We start from the raw sequence: 20716 nt of genomic DNA on the forward strand, positions 1-20716 counted from the left end.
ACAAAAAATGGATATGCATCATATACTATATTAGTAAATGCTGAAGAAACAAATACAGAATAGCAAGTTCCTTGAAACACGACTTCAGTTCACCACAGTAAAGTCCATTGAACCTCCTGAACCTACAATAGTTCTTCAACCGATAACACATTTCTTCAGTTGTAAGCCAACTTGGACCTTTTTCTCTCATAAAAAGTATACACAGAAACTCCCAACCTTCACCATTTTGAAAATATTAGAGGGAGGAATGTGCCGTTCCAGACACCCAAACAGCATACTGTTCCAGCCAAGCTGCATACTTGAGATGAGTGACCTCATGCTGAAGCTCTAATGCTCTGTGTATGCAAACACATTGCCATGGCAACCGCCAAGTCAGGATGACAGTGGGAACACTGATATGAAAATCCACTCCATTACACACAGCAACTCATTTACCTTGGGCTTGACGCTATCCGAAGATTGCAAACCTAAAACAACTGTCAGAGGAGATGCTGTTTGCTAGGAACAGATTTTCCTTGTTCTCGTCTAGCTCCAGAGTTGTTATGTCTACAGATAAAGTTTCCAGTGTTTATGTTGGAGAAATTAATAAAACGCTTACTGACATCAACAAAATAAGTTACTGAAGAGAAGCTCTTTCAAGCAGAGAAACAGACGTAGCCTGTTGGTAGGGTCACCGTGTATCATCTAATTTAATTTCCGTCTCTGGTGTTTTTGTAAATAGTGCAAACATTCTACAATAAGACAAAACCAGATTTTTGCTTTACATTTTATCAATTTGACCATTTTATGCTGGGTTACACTAGACGTCATTTTCAACCCACTTTGTAACGTTATATTGTTGATAGCATTAGTGAATGAACAATTTTGTGACCTGCACAAAGATATCCCTGTGTACTTGTCAGTTTATTTTTGACAGCTCCAGGGCTTTTCACAGATATTCTGAATCGATCCCGGTGTATTATGGGTGTTAAAGGTTCCTACCTTTTTCCTGTAGTCATATAGCACAGATTTATTAACTTTATTTTTTAAATTGCATTTCTACTGCATACACAGCTAACTTTTATTAAAACCATTTTGTCAGCAGTGAACTAACCCTTTATTGGCAAGACAGACAAATCAAATCAAGGCTTTCAGTTCATGTCTGTTAGCTTTGACCCTAAAAAGCAGATATATACATACTTAAATGTACAGTCTTCACTTCTAAAAACAGTGATGACTCATCCTGTACAGAAAGCCATCTAAACAAATGCTCTCTAGAATGTCCCGCCCCCAATAACATTTGCAACTGCAAATCATGATTCATGTCTGTAACAATTAAATGGAAATTTAATAAAGATACAAAAACATCCCAGCCAAACCTCCTGTTTCAATTGCAAAGTTATAAAATGAAAGAAAAAAAAGAACACACACACTAAATAAGCAAATTCATGTTTAAGGAACATAAAAACCACAAACAGAAAAGATGTCAATTATAATAAACTTTATTAGATAGTTACCAATATTATCTACATCACTGAATACAAAGAGAATGGTGGTCTGCAGGCAGAAAGGATTTAAAAACGGAACCAAACTATACCCCTCATGCTCAGCAAAACAGCTGCCAAACATGAACTACATTTACACATCTAAAAGACTAGAATGGGGGAAAAAAACCCACCTGGAAAACAAATGACAATCAGCAATCTTACCTTCCCTGCATCAAGACTTAAAAAGAGCAAAGAAACATCAACATTTGCCGTCATGTCACTTTTGACATGGTTTTCTCATAGACAAGGCACCACACAACAGTGTGACTATTCCATCCCTGCTTTTCTCAACAAAATCAACAAGTTAAAAACAGTCCTCAAGAATAAAACAGGCAAACATTATTATAAGGATATTGACATTAACATAATTTCAATTACCATTACAGAATGTAAGCTATACAACCGCTTTTTGATTAATGTATGCTACATAGTTTCACAGTGATGCAATATTTAATTTAATATAAAAAGGACTTCAAATCATGGCTTTCTCTTAATATACCAGTATCATGAGCCAGGCACTTCAGATATTGCAGTGTGATTAGAGGCAAGAGACTCGTTGAGTGCTTTAAAAAGCTAGCATAACACTAGCCGTGGTTGTTTCCATGAATGCTAGTCTCTCAACTCCCCCCTCACAGACGTCAATGACTGTTTTTCCAGGCCAGACAGTCAGACTTGCAGCTAAAACCAGGCTATTTTTAACCTGCCAAGAGTGAGCAAGGGAAGACATCGTCTTAAGTGTCATCTACTTGCTAACCATGGCCACAGATCTGAAGTTGACTCAGCTACTTTATTATACAGACTGCAAGGGTAAGAACAATTGAAAAACGTATAAAAATGTCTATCAACATAAAAACTTGCTGGTTGTTAAGCCTAAAGGTCTTGAGAAGGTAATGTATTTTGCATTGCCTGCAGAGAGTCACTATATGGACCCTTATGTTAATGACATGATACAAGAAAGCCTAAGGTATGCAAACAAAAAAAACGGATGGAGTTAAAAAAAAAAAAAAAAAAAAAAAAAAAAAAGGAAAAGGCCTTGATAAACAGCTGAAGTTTCACTAAGCCATGATTGGAGAGGAGAAGGGTTCTTGTTTTCGTATCTGCCATTACATTCTGGCGAAAGCCTTCAAGGTGGATTTCCAGTATATGAGTTAAGCAACGAGAGACCATGCCACACTTGATCCTGAAAGCATCAAGCAAGAGACATCCTCAGTCTGATTTGTAAAAAATATTGTTGGTACCATGCCCAGTGACCAAGAATGGCACCGAAAACAAACAAAGATGTAATGAAACAGGCTTGCCAGAAAGATTAATCCCAGAGAGAAATACAGATGGACACTATGCCTTGAATGGTAGTGAAGGCACTACTATCATCATTGGTAGAGCAAGTAGTTCTTAAGAGAAGCAGGTAAGGGCAGTCCATGGATTTCACTCAGTCGCTCTCTTCCCAATGCGACCCGCACCGATCGCCTACAGAGGTCCATTAACGGCAAAGGTTCAGCTACAGGGGAGAAAGAGACAGACAAATTCATTAGTAAGGATCATCACAAATACTGCACAAGCTTGTAAAGCCAGGTGTGGGCTGTCCTTCCCAGTAAGATCTTGGGGTAAATGCCAAAACAGACTGTACAATGGGGTTGTGTGCTAAACTGGTTGTTTTATCTCAATTGTGTTCTAACTTTATTTAATTACACACAAAACTGACATGGTACAGCACAAGCCCAAGACCTTGCACAAATGTTAGGAACGCCCGGCGTCTGTGGCTGGGCGAATGAAGAGCAGACATGTGGATTTATGGTTCTTAAGGGGGTCATGAAATGGAGAATCAAAATATTCTTGATATGTACACGTAAGAGGTCTACAATAAAAACACACAGCAAGTTTCAACACTCAAAACTAACCCACCGGTTTAAAACATGAATTATCTTTTTCTACTCTTCTGAAAAACCAGGATTTGAAATCTGGAGATCATGATTAACATTCGCCATCATCATATAATAAAGTTGAGTTGTGAACAACTCATGTCTCACCAATCACAAGAGCGAAACTGCTGTTAGGTAAAGAAAGACCTTTTTCACAAAAAAAAAAAAAAAAAAAAAAAAAAAAAAAAAAAACACTTGCAAACTAACCTCAAGAAACAATACAAAAATATGAAACTGCATCTCATTGCAGCCTGCGGTTGACATCCAACCCGGCCCACATCTTAAAGCATGACGTCAGATGCTACACCACATGAGTCACATTCTCATTAACTTTGAAACAGGAAGAATCATAAATCCTGCAAGTGTTATTTTTATTTTATATATATATATATATATATATATATATATATATTTCCCAAAAAATATATATATTTACATTTTTATTTATATTTTATTAAATTTAAATTATAACACAAAAAACAAAATTAATACACTTTACAATAAAAAAAATTAACACCGAATTACAAAAAAAATAGTTAAACTAGTTACAGCATATATGGGGGATTGACAGTGCCATTTTACCCTAGACATCCTTAAATAAGAAAACGTGTATTAGTAAAATGAAAGAAAATTGTATTTAGATGCCCTTTCACATGCAAAGATGTTAGCCAATCAAAGCAGTGGGTGTTTATATTGGAAGGGGCGTGTCTGGTGGGAGACGTCAGAGCGTTTAAATCAAAGGGCTAAATTTAGGCTAGAAAATGACTAAGTGATTTTTTTTTTTTTTTTTCAATTTTAAAAAAAATATAAGATAAGTGCACCTGAGGAAAAATTATGAAACAACTTCAATCCATTTCATAACCCTTTTAAGAGCAAGCATGTGGTACTATAGCGTTATGATATGGCATTTGTTGTAGATGTTGTCTAAAAGTCCACAGGCCCAAAATTTCTTCAAAGTTGAATATATATTAATTTATGTATAATATTTGACCCTTAGGTTACAAAACTGACAAATCTTTATCGGAGCGAATAAAGACTGCCGATTTTCTTTTACAATTACCAAGAGAAGAAAAAAAAAAAAAAAAATCATACAGTGTGCACCTGGCTTAAAGTATTACAAGTTTCCCCACAGGTCCCCTTTAGTCCAGCCATATAACAACCCCAAGTACTTTGGACTTCAGAATGGTTTCCACACAGCACCACCTGTTCGGATGTTGAGATTACTTCATAAAACGCACACTTTGCAAACGAGACACTGGGGAAACCAAAGAGAGTGATGTAAGGGATAAATAACAGCACAACTATACCTCTGTTGACCGCAAGCATGTTGAGGAATGCTTTAAAGGCACTGACACAAGACGGATACAAAAGGAAGCCAAGGCCTTGGAGTCAGAGGCTGAGTAATACTCTGGCTACTTTCTCACACATAGAAGGGATGAGAATTCTCCAAAAATGGGAACACCTGTGTCCTGAACTGATGCATTAAGGCTGCAGCAATACTTCAAGTCAGACCTTCATTAAATGTTGCTAAACATGGCACACTCAGGAAAGACATTTAAGAGTCATTCCATCACCTGATGGTATGCAAAACATCAAGGTGATAAAACATGTATTCCATTGGACAGGGCATCATGAGTGGCCCGGAGACCGTTACCATTGAGAGCAAAGTGGGTTACAGCTGTCCCTGTGAAGCCCAGACATGAGTAAGTCTGGCCCTCACCTGCATCCTTTCATTATATGACCACAGAATGATAACATCACCAGAATGTCCTCCAAAACTGACTCATTACAGCATGCTGGGTTGAGGAAATGAGTCAGATTCACAGAAACTACATGCAAAAACAGCAACAAAAAAAAAAAAAGTTATGTAACCTGGAAAATGCAATTTTAGGAAAGACATTTCACACTAACTAGTTCTCATTTGCATGACTGAGTAATATATATAGCCCTTTACACCTTTTCTCAAGAAATTAAACTTGGGGGTGGGGGTGTGCATATTATCAGTGTCGGCTTCTGCGTCAGCCATATCATCTTTCTAGAGCAAAGGTTTTATTAAACTTTTTAATTCAAAAGGACCCGTATTCCTAAAATATAAACTAAAGGCAGCTATGCATTAGAGTAAAAATTTTTACAGTGCAAATAAAACATTAGGTGTGATAAAGACATGTTCCCAAAACTTAAACAATTGGCTTTGACTTCAATCTACTAATGTCATAGAGAATTAATATTGTTCTAGAACAACTTACAGCAATTAAAATTCTTTTGAATCAAATACACATTGTAAGTTTTATCTTCAAAATCACCATAAAATCCAAAGAACGGTACAAAATACTTCTAAAAATGAACAAAATGCAGTTTTGTTATATTTTACTGTTAAAACTAGGTCGGTGGGATTAATCGAAATCGTAATAAAATCACGATTTGAGTGTGCGTGATTTCTAAATCGCTTTATAGCACGATTTTCCGCGGTCCCAATCTCCCGCAGTATGCTATCCGATCCAATCAGAATGCAGCGCACCTAAGACAAACTCGACAAAAGAACACACTACGCAAATCCATAACCACACTCTCACACTCAGTCTGTGATGCGTATTTTTTCCGAGCCCATGTTAATGGATCAGAGCGTTCACACTGCACGCGGTAAAAGATGTGAACAGAAAAGGTTAGAAATCGAGAGGTGCGAAAAGAATGAATATCTAGCGCATGAGCATAGAGAAAGTTGTGAGTGAGAGGAGACACGTTTTAATTGCGCGCACTCTCTCCGGATGAGAGCAGCGTGTATTTGAGCATGCGTGTCAGGTTTTGTGACAAAGCAGAGGAAATCTGCGAGTGAGCGGAGAGAGTCGCGCTCGCGCATTATTATAATGCGCTTTCAATGCTGCTTCTGAACCGCATACACATACTGTATACGCACTGCAAACGGAGTATGTGTGAACCTTGGGCAATAAATATATTGCAGCACCTGAGTCACCGCTACAATGAGCTCTATGACCAGAATCAGAATGAGCTTTATTGCCAGGTATGTTCACACATAGGAGGAATTTGTTTTCGTGACAGAAGCTCCGCAGTGCAACAGAATGACAGCGACAGAACAAAAAACACATAATAAAGAATAAAAAAAAATACAAAAAAAAAAATAAGTAGGTAAGGAATGACAATGCATGGCAAAAAAAACAAAAAAACAAAAAAAAACCCCTGGACACGGGTTTTATTTTTTATTTTTTTGCCATATGTCTCTAGACATTTTGTTTGAAATCTTTACTTAGTGATTATTTTGACTTATGTCTGTTCTAGAGGCATGTTACTACTTTGTGATAAGGCTCTCATTGGTTTTCTTTTGGAAATATGTTTCAAATTTATACTGAATGCATTTATGACTGTAAAGCATGTCTGTGTGTGTCAAAAACGTGATTAAAATTGAAATCGCAAAAATTGATCAAAAAAATCGTGATAGTTTTTTTTTTGTCCATATCGCACAGCAGTCACCCACCTAACAATGTCAGATTACGAAAATGTGTTAGAATTTTAGTAATACCACGTTTACTGGCACTATCAAATCCAAAAGTGAGAAAATGTGAAAAATACACCAATAAATCAAAAAAATTCTCAAAAATGGCACTATCAAATCCAAAAACAAAACAAAAAAATTGATTTATTCATCGAAAAGACCGTCATAACAGAGTTTTGAAACTGACTCCATTAAACAAGCATAGTTCTCTCACATTCTCAAATAACTGGCCTGGCCAATCACTAATTTTCTGTTAAACAAAAGCTTGCTGCTCTATAGTAATGGATGAAACAACTTATATTTATAAAAACAAGAAAGTCTGTTCTTAAATGTTCCACTGGTAGTGGAATCTGATCAAGACGTAATAAGGACAGAGCAGAGCAAAGCAAAGCGGCCAGTTTAATGATTAGCTTCCAGGACGTGTCCAAGATAATGAATGACGTCATTGTCTTTATCAGGTAAATGGAGCTGGTTTCACCGAATTAATGGATGAGAAACAAAGCCTTCCATAGACACACTAGCTCCAGCGCTATCCTTGTTATTCAAGAGACGACTGGAGGAGCCATGCAAAAACAGACTCAGATAACATAGGCAAATTCAAACAAGCAGAAAGGATGATACTTACGATCAAGTCCATTGATGTACCGGATTCGGATTTCACAGTGTCCCCACACAGCACTCACTACAGGGTATAGCTTCTTTCCTTTGAGTCCTCTGAAAGCAACCCCTAAATATTGTCCATCAACGATAAAACTTAAAGTCCCCTCATCCATGTCCAGGACCACCAAAAATGAGTCTGGGACGATAAAGGTTTCATCAGGCTCAAGAAAAGCTGGATACGTCCTACTGGGCTGGTTCTTGCCATCGTGATGGAGTTTGTTACGTCCCAGGTCCCAGCCCCAGGACTCGCTATTGTTTCCTACAAGTGCAGTGTATCCTACAGAATGCAGCGGGGCTTCACCCGTCGCAACGCCAACAACTGCATGGGTGCCCCGCTGGCGCATGGCCCAGCTGATCTCCCACACATGCAGTCCCCGTGTGTATCCCACTTGGCCCCGGATAGCATCTGTACTCTGCGCTACAGGGTGCCGGTGAAATATGAGTTTATTGTCCTCTTTAACAAAGATGTTTAGCGACCGGTCATCGTTGTTCCACGAGTGCTGAACTTGGACTTCCTGTGAGGCTGATGGCATGTCCAACAACATATCCAGGCGGGAGGGCTTAATGTAGTCCAGGGCCTGCAGCTCTAGCTTGAGAGGCCGAAACGCCGGGTCCCGCATGTCCACAGTCTTTATGCCTCCCGGAACCTTCTGCCCCATGCTCTGGGTGGTCTTATTAGCACCTTATTCCCCCTCGTTACAAAAAGTAAATAACAGAAAAAGAAGGCAGTTAGGGTCCACTCCTTCACCTATGCCCCTCCACCAATAAGGAGGTCAAGGCCGCTGTTTTTTTGCCAGTGGTTGCTGGGAAACCAAGTCAAAGCAGCTGTTAGTTAGGCTCACCTGGGAAGATAAAAGGGAGATAAAAACGAGAGGCACACAGTTAAATGACTGGGATAAATCAATGTTTCCTTTTCCCATAACACAACATAATACATTATCATCATCATCATCATCATCATCATCATCTTCTTACATATTACTATTAATGTAAATGTATAATTATTAATATCATTTCATATATTATATTGTTTATAATATACACAATTATGAATGATCATTTAATATACCATTTAATATATAATTTATCTAATATGCACATTAAAGAATACCATTTTAATACTATGTTTAATATATACTATAACAGTTTAATATGCTATTATAATTCATGTAACATCACATTATATAAATAATGTATGAATAAAATATTTATAAATGATAAAGCAGCATTTTATTTTATTTTAATATAAATATAGCATTACATACATTTATATACAGTACAAATTATAAAGAAAGTAGCAAATGGAGAAGCTGCAAAACAATTTAAATTTTTACATGCCCTCTATAAACTCAGCTATTTGATTCTGTAACTAAACAATCCTGAACTAAGGTTACACATTTTGTAAGATTCTAAAGAGAAAACACCATCAGATTATCTTGATTCGGTTCACGCTTGAGAAAACACACACACAATCTACACTCCTCTAGAAACTCAGACAACTGTGGACTGTTAATAGCACAGCAACTGAATTATTCTGTCAGTTGCATGCTCAATGCCTCACTTGTGAGTGTTACAATATGGTTTATTGGTCCAAGGCCCTTTTCAGGCCCATTACATCACATGACAAAGCAGAGAAGAAATACATTTCTAGCTTTACCACACACAACCCGCTCCAGTTGACCATTTCACATAAAGCCCTTTAAAAATAGGAAATAAGGGAGGGTAAAAGATAGGCCATTTCCTCTTTTAAACTAGTCTAGTCTGAAGATAACAGGAAGAGCAATAAAAAGTCTGTCTTCAAGAATATGGAGCCAAAATGTTTTCAGCAAAAACTGCAAATTCACATAAGCAATATTCCGCCAGACAAGGTCAGTGGCAAAACAGGCTACGAGGAGGGGGGGGTCGTTAGACATGCTTAGAGACTAGTGCATTGCAGTGTGTGAAATCCCGACTGGATGCCCTGATTTCTAACACAATTCCTGCCCTCCTAAATTACATCACATTTAAATCTGATATTCAACAATTAGGGCAGTTGGCTACAAACAACTGCAAAAAAAAAAAAAAAAAAAAGTCCTATGTTCTTCGCGTACAGTGCATAAAACTCCAAATTGAAAAACAGCATTTCATAACGAGCTGCTGAAGCGGCCCAAGGGTAATTGAATTGTAGACAAGAGTTCATTGAGGAGCATCTTAGCCCTTTCTCTGATACAAGTAAACAACCTTTTAAAGGGGTCACGCCTCTCCGCCGCTGGACTACCCGAGGCAGAGGAACACCAAGAAGTGGGTGGCAAGTTTGTGAATGCCAAACAATACAGTCTTCAATGGCTGTCCAACCTTTACAAAGTAGTAAACATGTTAATTTGCACACTCTATGCAAGGAGCAATTAAGCTCCGTGGCAAAGCACCAACAAACACAGACAATGGACTTTTACAGTTCTGTCAGAAACCAAAGACCATTTTAAATGATATCACATTATTGCATGATATTTAGGGGTGAGGTGATGTCTTTCAGCAGGATCGTCTCCACTCTTTGCATGGTTTTGAGTTTATGAGGAGGGGCTTTGCAGGTAGTTTGCCCCCTCTGTGCAGAGCTGATTGAAATGCGAATAGGGGTTCTGGGGGATTTTTTGGGCCTGGCTTTTGTCTTTACTAAATGTAATACTTATACAAAACTGGGCTTCCCTAGATTTTTCTGCTCCCGTAAAACCTTTGACCTGCCGAAATCCCAACCTTGCACCTTTAAGATTTCCTTATGTGCCACTCATAAGTGCCTGTAAAAATAAATAAATAGAAATGGAAGTGCATCACACTTCCTCTTTATGTTATGTACAGTAGTCCAGCCAACAAGTAGCTGCACAAATGTCCAACATGGTAAAAAAAAAAAAATTATATATATATATATATTATATATATATATATATATATATATATCTATATATATATATATATATATATATATATATATATATATATAGATATGCGCATGTACATATAACATTATACTTTGTATTATATTACAAAGCATAATCTTCAACAGGGTCTAATATGATGGGCTTACAATGCCAATGTCTCTTGGTTTGTTTTTTTGCCCAAAGTGGAGGATGCATTTTCAAGATGAGGGATGGCACTCTGAAACAGGGTCATAATCTTCAACAGGGTCTAATGACACTGAGGCAGGGCAAAGCAGGACCGAGAAAGTAGATGACGACAAATCATGGTGTCAACCCAAATGTCACACGGATGCTCTATTCATACAACACCCATAACCTGAGAAAAAAAAAAAAAAAAAAAAAAAAGTCAGACACATGGCACTTTTACACAACTCAATTAAAGAAATGCAAAAACCGCTTACCTGAGAGACTAACTAAACCCTAGAAGATATTTAAAAATCATAAAAAATAAAAAACATTCAGGTAATACTCACATAAATTGTTTTCTGTTATTCACACTGTAAGGGAGACCAAAAGCTGCATCTGAAGGGGTATATAATGCAACGCCATTAAGGTGGCATAAACACAGAAGCTACAACAGCACAAATAACGTTACAAAATGGTTTTAAATATGAAACAATGTTGGAGCAGAGACAGAGGGTTGTGCATAGTTCATACCATACAAAAACATGTCTCGAACCCAGTATCCCCCTCTTTCTCCCACTCCACTTTCCTGCCAACTTTCTCATTTAAAAAAGGCAGTAATACAATTCATATTTAAATTTATATAATAAAACCAATTTAAAAAAAAAAGAAAAAAAAAATTATACACATTGATTGGCTTTATAATATTTTCTTCTTTTTTTCACAAGATTAAGGCAATAGCCTCCAAGCCTTAACTCAGCTGTGCATTTATAAAGTTAGCGTGTTAATGCACGCACATGTGTATACACACACACACACACTAACTTTAAACAAATTGTGGGCTAAATTGCATATTAGCAAATGGAATTTGGGGGTTAAACTGCTGACAATTATTATGTTCATAATTACACAAGTTCTCTAAATGCTTTAATCTCTGCTTTTTAGAAAAACAGGTTTGCAACAGCATAAAACATCAGTAAACCAACAACAGAGTGAGCCATAAGTTTGAGGAAAAGCATATAAGGCCTAATTTGTTTTGAAAGATAAGGGCGTCTTTATATTGACACTCCTTTCATGAACTTGGACTCACCCTGGATTAAAGCAATCATACTGTTCAGTTGTCTAACAGGGTTCTGTGGGGCTGACAGCTTTCAACACAGCAGTTATGAGAGAACAGGAGTGCTCTAAACCAGCGCTTACCCACTAGACAAGTCCAACAGCTCTAGGCAGAGCCACAGCAGGTGCCATCCCGTTTCATGCTTAACAGAAAAGGACAACACCCCTGCACAAATACACACCACAATGCAATCTGATAGGAATCTTCTGATCGTTGCTAAATAGCACACACTCCTGTAGTCAAAACAGGTCTATGTGGAGACCAAAACTGGGTGATGCAGTTTCTGCCCAAGATGATGGTAGGGGAGACCTCCTGTTTTTGACGGCCCGGTGTTACCCACCGGAAAACCAAGTCTATATTTCGGAAATGAGTCACATCCACTCTGTATGACTTTCTTCTGCAGAACACAAATTATTTTTTCCAAAAAAAAAAAAAAAAAAAAAAAAAAAAAAAAAAAAAAAAAAAAAAAAAAATACTTTCTAGTGTTGTTTTGGACCCCACTGACTTTAATAGGATGGACAAAGATAATTTTGTGTTCCAAAGAGAAACCTCAGTCACAAAGCTAAAAGGTGATGCAGGACAGGTTGATGTAAAAAGCAACTTGACTTTATGCAAGTATGGGGAAATGTATATGAAACCAGGAAGCGAGAAGCATGGGTGTGGAATAGGTGTTGTGGGGGAAAAGGGTGTTAACGTAGAGGTTTTTAGAGACCAGTGTGAATAAATCTAGATTTAAAATTAAAAGAGAAAAGATAGTCTATGCATGACCTGGCATTTTATTTGTATTCAAAATGAGGCAATGTGAACATTATGGAGCGCTAAACACTCATGCAGTGTAGGTTTCATTTATAGTTGAAGCCAGAGGACACGCTCGCATAGAAAGTCCAAGACGGACTCATAGAAGCAATAACTTATGACATGCCAGGAAATCCCTAATATGGACACAGGCATCCAGCTATCACCAGTGATGGGCAGTAACGCATTACTTAGTAACGCGTTACTGTAATTTGATTATTTGAGTAATTTAATGCATTATTTTCAAAAAAGTAATTCGAGTATAGTTACAAACCGAGGTCTCTATACTTTACTGCCGCATTACATTGCTGACAGAATGCAGTGTTTTATAATCTAGAAATGCTGAAATTTGCATGCTCACGAATCCTCTCATTATAACACATGAATTGTAGACATTATGAAAGATTCATTATGCATATTTATTGTGTTATAACAGATTTGTGAGATTGTGATTAACATATGTCTTTTAGAGATTATACATGCAGCGCTCTTTGCTGGCATGCCATGCCAAACCATGCACGCAGCAGCCGCTTGCTTTAGTTAAAAATAAGTGTTCTGTGAATGTTGACGCTTTAAAAAATATTTATCGGGGGCGTGTGTTGAGATTTCATAAATTTCATGGAGAAAAAAAAAAAAGTAACGTAACTTGTAATGTAACTAATTACTGTTGAAATAAAGTAATCAGAACAGTAACGTGATTACTTTTAAAAGGAGTAATCAGTAATTTGATTACAGTGTTGGGCAAGTAACTTGTCCAACACTGGCTACCACTGTGAGTAAGCTGAATAATAAGAATTAAAACAAGACAATACATGGACAATTGCAACAATATATGGTTTGTGTGTGTTTTTTCTAAATCATCTCCAGGTAATAAACAAAGTATCTGAATAATGCAGTGCTAACTGACATAGCATTTATTACAGTAGCATAGAGAAACTATAAAATATTGTCTGCCTTGTGATAAAAATGGAAAGAAAGTGTAGTATAAAAACTACAAATCATAAAATTGGCATTAGGAAAAATAAGAATACTTCAGAATACAAAATGTTTTTTGTCCAGCAGTGTATTTAGCCAGTTAAAGGAGTTAGGAAAAAATTAAAACCTGTCAATTAGAAAAAAAAAAAAAAAAAAAAAAATTACATTTGACATTTGTCCCCCTTACTTCTGAAATTATGGCTACGCCTCTGGTGAGAAGCAACTGAGACACCACGTATGAAAATTTTAAGTTAAATCACTACGATATCTATGAAATATCACTTCCTTAGACATACTAATCATGAGCAGAGATGAACAGCTGTTGAAATCTCAATACATGAACAATTCTCACCCTCAACTGCACCAGTTACCAGATATGAAACTATAACTCAACTAAGCAGAACTAAAAATAGATTTAGTACAGCTCAGCATTCCGTAGATTACAGTAACGGCTGCATGTCAAGACCTGCAGTATTGTTAGCCTAATGAGTTATTTTACCAAATTAGTGAAGTTACATAAGCAAATTAACTGCTCAGTGTAACAAAGCCAATAGAACAACAGATCATACAGTTCACAAAGAACCCCAATGATCTTCATTTATCAGACAGTACTGGGAGCTTTAGGTTGCAACAACAAAATAGCAAAAGTTATTTAAATGGCCTCGATCCCCCTTGAATGTGAAAATAAATTTGCCAAACAAATACTTTTCTGAACAAAACATTCATGCTGATATTCATTCAGAAGCATGAGATGAAAATAAGCCAACTCAAAACAGGACAAACTGAAGGACTTCAAGTTCACGCCACTTGTGAACCTGTGATCCTCACCACACAGAAAAGAGTCCAAAGGGATGTTATAGGAAACCTGGGTTACTAAAAGACTGACATCAGTGTGGTTTATGCAACAAACATCAGGCCAGCTGCAGTAACAGACATACTTGTGTAACATTAGGCTTTATCTCAGCAAACACAGCAATCGATTCACTTTGTGACTGATATTGCAGAATACTTCAAGCACAAGGCAAAATGACTAAGCTTTTGATCACAAATGCAACTTTGAACATAAGAGACTTATGCTAAGATAAGAGAAAAAAAAAAACTAAGTCTTACCGATCCCAAACTTTTGAACAGTAGTGTATATTTTATAGATGGAGTGAGAGAGTGAGAAGTTTTACAGTCAAATACCATAACATTAAAGGATTAGTTCACTTCCAGAATAAAAATAACCTGATAATTTACTTACCCCCATGTCATCCAAGATGTCTCTGTCATTCAGTGGAGAGAAATTAAGTTGAGGAAACACTCCAGGATTTTTCTCCATAAAATGGACTTCAATGGGAACCAACGGGTTGAAGGTCCAAATTGCAGTTTCAGTGCAGCTTCAAAGGGCTCTACATGATCCCAGCCAAGGAATAAGGGTGTTATCTAGCGAAACGATTGGTCATTTAAAAAAAATTAAATAATAAAATGTATATACTTTAACAACAAATGCACGTCAAAAACCAGCCCAACTTCCCACACCAACTACACACTAAAGAAAGTTAAAACTCTGTCTCATTTTCTCCTCCAAACTCCGGTTCAGAAAGTCATTTTCTCCTCCAACTCAATCATCTGACATTGTTGTTTGCTATGTAAACACTGGGTTGGTACTTCTGCCTACATCACGCGTGACCTTTCCAACGTGACTACGTAATGAGTGAAGTCGAGCTAGTGCAAGACGAGCATTTGTGGTTAAAAAGTATACAAATGTTTATTTTAAGAAAATGGGCTATCGTTTCACTAGATAAGACCCTTATTCCTCGGCTGGGATCGTGCAGAGCCCTTTGAAGCTGCACTGAAACTGCAATTTGGACCTTCAACCCGTTGGTTCCCATTGCAGTCCATTATATGGTGAAAAATCCTGGAATGTTTTCCTCAAAAACCTTAATTTCTTTGCGACTGAAGACACAAAGACAAACATCTTGGATGACATGGAGATGAGTAAATTCAGGATTTTTTTTATTCTGGAAGTTAACTAATCCTTTAAGATAATTTAAAAATTCTTCTTGAGTTCTTCCTGAAAAACATGTTCTTTAAAGAAACAATACACTAACCTGAAGAACCTTTAAATGTATCAAGAGCTTTTTATTCGCACAACGATTCTTGATAAAATAAGGGCCTATGAACCACAGAAGAACCTTTAGTTTTAATGGTTTCATCTCTTAACCCTTAAAAAGCCAGGCCATACCACATTAATTAACCCAACCCAGACAAGCAGTCTTAAGGCCAGGACACACCAAGCCGACGGTCGGCGACGGCAAGCTAGTTTGTTTGGTATGTTCCACTCGTCGGCTCTCATAGGTCTCACGTCGGCGGTAGTTTGCAGTGTAGATACAGAAGGCTGTTTAAAATGTTTTGGATCTTTCCCAAACATTCTAATACCTAAATGTTTTCATAACAACATGAGCCACTTAAAATGACTAAAGTTATCAACATTACTGATAATCAAAATGGTGTGTCCTGGCCTTTAGTGAATGGGAAGGAGAGCAAATCACACTTAAACATATTAACTTTCAACATTTGCACTGTTGTAATCCAGGTCAGTTCAGTAGGATATCCTCTACAGCACCGAGTCAGAGGAGTTACCTGTAATACAGTCCTACAAACATCTGTGTGCAGTCGGGAGCATTTACTGTAGTACAGACACTGTTAACTCAAATCAGTCCTACGGTTCTTGCAAACACAAAGGCAAGATTAATCTGCCTTGAATACATCAACCAGAGTAATCGGACATTAAATAGATCAAACACAGAGCTGATGTCTCTGCGGGTCATCTCAACACCCATTGACGAGAAACCCCTTACAAACCTAAGTTACCATTAACCAATGTTTCCACTGAAATACTTGCTAAACTAAAATTTGAGTTGCAGCAATAAAACTAACTTCATATTTATGGCAGTGATATGGCAAAAGAAAATAAATGACAGTGACAAAGACACTGACAGGAAGACTTCTGTATCTTTAAATATAAAACGCGAGATATTTTATTAAAGAACTGCTTAAAAAAAAAGAAGTTAAAATTGAGTCATTTAGATTTAGACAAAAATTTAACAGTTATTTATCTTTTCGGCAAAAAGAAGCCAAAGCATTATTTGCTTATTATCAAGCAACACAGATCAAAGTCCGGCCTGTTACATCAGTTGACTGGAGCGGGACAAAGATTTCCCCTTTCCCCTCAAAGCTTTCTGAAGTCACTCCGCTTCAAATCCACTCCATGTTTTTAAGTTTCCAGCTCGGAGAGCTCTGGGGTGAGTGAAAAAAAAAACAGCAATGCTAATCTCAAAGGCCCACTCCCAGCTGCAGGTAAATGCAAATGATTCCACTTATTTTACAAAAGAACAAATTACTTCTAAATTGACAGTGCTGCTATTAATTAGCACTCTTAGAACACCAAACAAATAACTTAAAACAGGCCTAATAGTAGTGAGTATACAAATCCTAAATAGACGATGACGTCGTCTTCACTTATCATACAAGTAGAGATAGCTTAACACAAATGCCTCCAGACCAAATGCAATAGGTCTTTAAGACCTTAAACCGAAAGTAAAGCCTCTCCAGCATTGTCTGGGACAAACGTCTTTACTGTCGTGGAGTACAAGTTGAAACGGCTACAAGCACAATTCTCATGTACACACACCAAAGTAATTAGTGCATTGCGACTAACGTTACCTGGCCTTTCGCAGAGAGGTTAAATGCAAGCAACGAACAAAATAATCAGCCACAAATCTCCTGATGCTGCCAAACTAGTGTTTGAAACTATTAAATGTAGGTCCACGAGACATCTTTGTCGGTTTAAGAATCCATTTCAGACTCGTTACAAACGCAGGAAGTGGTTGTTGCTTGGTGTATGTTAATTCATTATTTACACTGAGATGCAATAGGAAACGTGCCACAGTCTAGCGCGTTTATATCGCATTTCCCGTTTTATAACTTCGGCTTGTTGAATGAGCGCGTCGACTGGATGTTTGTATTGGGAAAGCTTGGGAAACCGCGACTGTGTGCATGTGAACACACAACAAAGAAAAAAGACAGACAAATGTGTTAAACCGTAATTATTTCAGACCGTACCTGCAACTGATACATACCGGGAAATAAACCATGGGCGAAGGAGTGGAGCGAGTGTTCCTTTCAGTCGGTATTCCCGTGCAAATCCATGACTAGTCTATTATCTCCTCTCTATGTCTTTTTAGCACAGGCTTGTATTGGGTGAAATGATGGCTGCTAACAGCGATAGAAACGTCTATTCAGTCACGTGGTCAAATAGCTTCCAGCTGCTGCTGAACGTCCCTCCCAATTGAGCTGAGTTGTTGTTTAGCACATTTCCCCTGATAAACCCTGCTAATTGTGGACTACATATTGATGGCATAATCACCCTCTATGTGCATGCCAGATATATATTTAGGCGCTAGAACTTTCTTTCATTTTTATTTTAATTTACCATCTTTGTAGTCCTAATAGTTAGCAAAGCAAACGCAATTGTTTTATTTATGAGCCACTGACTCACCCTTTATTATTAAAGTGAATTGAATATGAACCATATTGGTATTTTAGGTCTCTTTGTAGACGTATTACCCAGTATTGGTGTATCTCTCTCTTTTAATGGAAAAAAAAAATGGTCAGAAATGGCCAAAAATATACATTTATATATAATATATAAGTAGACATGTTTAATGTGCCCTGTAGCAAGTACCCCTGTTTATTAATTATCTCAAATTTGATATATTTCATAATTTTTTTTTTTATTATTCTAGGGCTTTACAGCTACTTTAATGTAGTATTTATATTACTTTCATTTTTTTTTTCCAGAGGTAAATATTGCCTTTTAATAAATAGTGATTTTCTGACAGCTTATTTAGGCAAAAGTAGTGATTGATTTATATTGCTTTCCAGTGACCCCCAATCTTGAATGCTTGGTCACATCCTCTTTTTCGATTCACAGTAATGTCTGCAATTTCATATTCACTTTCAGACTGACTGCACTTCGACCTAGAAGTTGTTGCACCCTTTTGTGTGATGACTGCATTTCCATTGAAGACACTGATTCATGTGGCTCCTCTCTATGTGACTCAACAGAGAATGAGGCATCTTGGCAACCCAAACTGTCTGGAGACACATAATAACTCCTCCATAGACCTTACACAATGTATCACTCCTCCTGAGCCCATCTCTGTGGTCGCTAGTTTTCTCAAACCATTCTGTTATAGGGTGGAGTAGATATTTTCCCTCTGATGTAGACTTCAGTGACAGCGAAGAGGTAAGCAGTGATGGTAGAAAGAAATAGCAAGTTATATTAAACTAGCTAAGAATCACATTCTTGCCTTAACCATATTACCATTGGCACTGAGGGACTTGTGAAGTATTTTACTGTCCCCTTGTGTTCACTCTGATTACTCACAAATTCAAAGCGTCTTTGACATGCCTAGAACAATCACATAACAGAAAGGCATATTATTTACCAACAGAATCCAAGATCTTACAAATCCTTTTGTTTCCTTATTGTTTTATTGGCCTTTCTTGCACTGGTTTACATTGGCTTTGCTTCTCAGTAGTTTTCAACCTTCTCAGTACCGGGATCTCATGGACCTTCAGTGTAAAAAAGCTAGATTTTCTCAGAAATACTTTCAAATTTTTATTAAAAACATTAAAGCAATTGTTAACCCAAAATTGAACATTGAGAAATTCAGCATTGCATCACTTGCTCACCAGTGGATCCTCTGCAGTGAATGGGTGCCGTCAGAATGAGAGTCCAGACAGCGTATGAAAACACCACTATGATCCACAAGTAATCCACACACATTAAGGCATTGTTTAACTTCAGATAATTTCTTCTGGCTAGATTAGAGCATGATATTGCCTTCTCCAGTAAAAAGAAAAAAATATGTCTGATTCATGAGAGAAATATGCACAAATCATGTGCAAGTGAACACAGGTAAAAAACAGTTCTAAACAAATATTTAAATGGATTTTGATGTAAGAGAACAAGAGAGGATGGATTTTTTATTACTGGAGGAAGCTATAATAAATTATGGACTGATGTGTTGCTGTTAAAATGTCTTAATGATGCATTTGTGTCTTATAAACATGCAGCTTTTTCCTTCACATAATGTTAGTTGATGGACTGGAGTCATGTGATTCACTTCTGGATTATTGTGATGTTTTTCTCAGCTGATTGCACTCTCATTCTGGCGGCACCCATTCACTGCAGAGGATCCATTGGTGAGCAAGTAATGTATGCTTTCTCCAAATCTGTTACAGTGAAGAAACAAAATCATTTACATCCTTGATGGCCTGAGGGGTGAGCAAATTTACAATTTTATAAAATTTACAATTTTGGGTGAACTATTCCTTTAACGAACATTACATAATAGATATAGATATGTTTAAAGTTGGACGATATACACTAGAAATGTATTTAAAATTAAGGTTTATTATGTGGTTTTATTTTAAACATCTACTTGGACCCCATGGAGCACTTTCAGGGATCCCTAGTTGACCACTCTGGGTTTAGTTGTTTAAGATTTACATGATTAGCCTCAGTTCTTCATGCCAGACCAAGTGTGTTTCAATAAGGCTGAATAATGGCAAGCATACTGAAGTTGCACAATACCACTGACTGTTTTTGTTTAGCCAGACAACCTCTAAGAGCCACTGCTACCTTTCACATGAGAAAAAGCAAACACATTCGTCTTAGCTCTTTGTTTCTTGCTCGGAAAGCCACACTATCCGTATATAAAACTAAATAAATGTCACAAACAGTCAGGCTTGGACTCCAGTGGAAAAAGTTACTGTGTACTTTCTAAGAATTATGCTGCCAACTGTGGAAAAGGATTACACAGTTACAGTTAAAATATTTAGGAGACTATTACTTTTAAATCAGCCAAACAAGTGTTAAAATGGTTATACATGATATACAGAATCCTCCCTAAAACTATTGTTGCATAACAGTTTCTCTCATACACAGAAAAGCACATTTTTTATCTTTTAAAACCAGCTCTGTTGTATTTATATACCATTGCAGTTTGGTTTCCTTTTCTACCAGCAGCAACAAACAAGTGCTTGATTCTGAGGGACTCACCTGCTATGTTTCCTCACCAAAGCTCCAA

General features: G+C 37.2%; 1 protein-coding gene across 4 annotated transcripts; it reads right to left on the reverse strand.

The window, feature by feature from the left end:
- Nucleotides 1–2003: 2003 nt before the first annotated feature.
- LOC109070489 (SPRY domain-containing SOCS box protein 1-like) lies at nucleotides 2004–17907 on the reverse strand. Of its 4 annotated transcripts, none has more exons than XM_042713143.1 (4): nucleotides 17699–17907; nucleotides 11038–11086; nucleotides 7579–8455; nucleotides 2004–3024 (listed from the first exon to the last, which is right to left on the reverse strand). In XM_042713143.1, exons 3-4 carry the CDS (start codon nucleotides 8270–8272, stop codon nucleotides 2897–2899), a joined length of 822 nt encoding a protein of 273 aa, XP_042569077.1. In that variant the 5' UTR covers nucleotides 8273–8455; nucleotides 11038–11086; nucleotides 17699–17907; the 3' UTR covers nucleotides 2004–2896. The 4 variants fall into 4 exon arrangements, with proteins under 4 accessions (XP_042569077.1, XP_042569078.1, XP_042569076.1 ...); XM_042713144.1 differs by having other exon boundaries at nucleotides 17682–17907; XM_042713142.1 differs by lacking the exon at nucleotides 11038–11086.
- Between the last annotated feature and the right edge of the window lie 2809 nt (nucleotides 17908–20716).

The sequence above is a fragment of the Cyprinus carpio genome, chromosome A23, assembly GCF_018340385.1.
Source record: "Cyprinus carpio isolate SPL01 chromosome A23, ASM1834038v1, whole genome shotgun sequence".
Taxonomy (NCBI): Eukaryota; Metazoa; Chordata; class Actinopteri; order Cypriniformes; family Cyprinidae; genus Cyprinus; species Cyprinus carpio.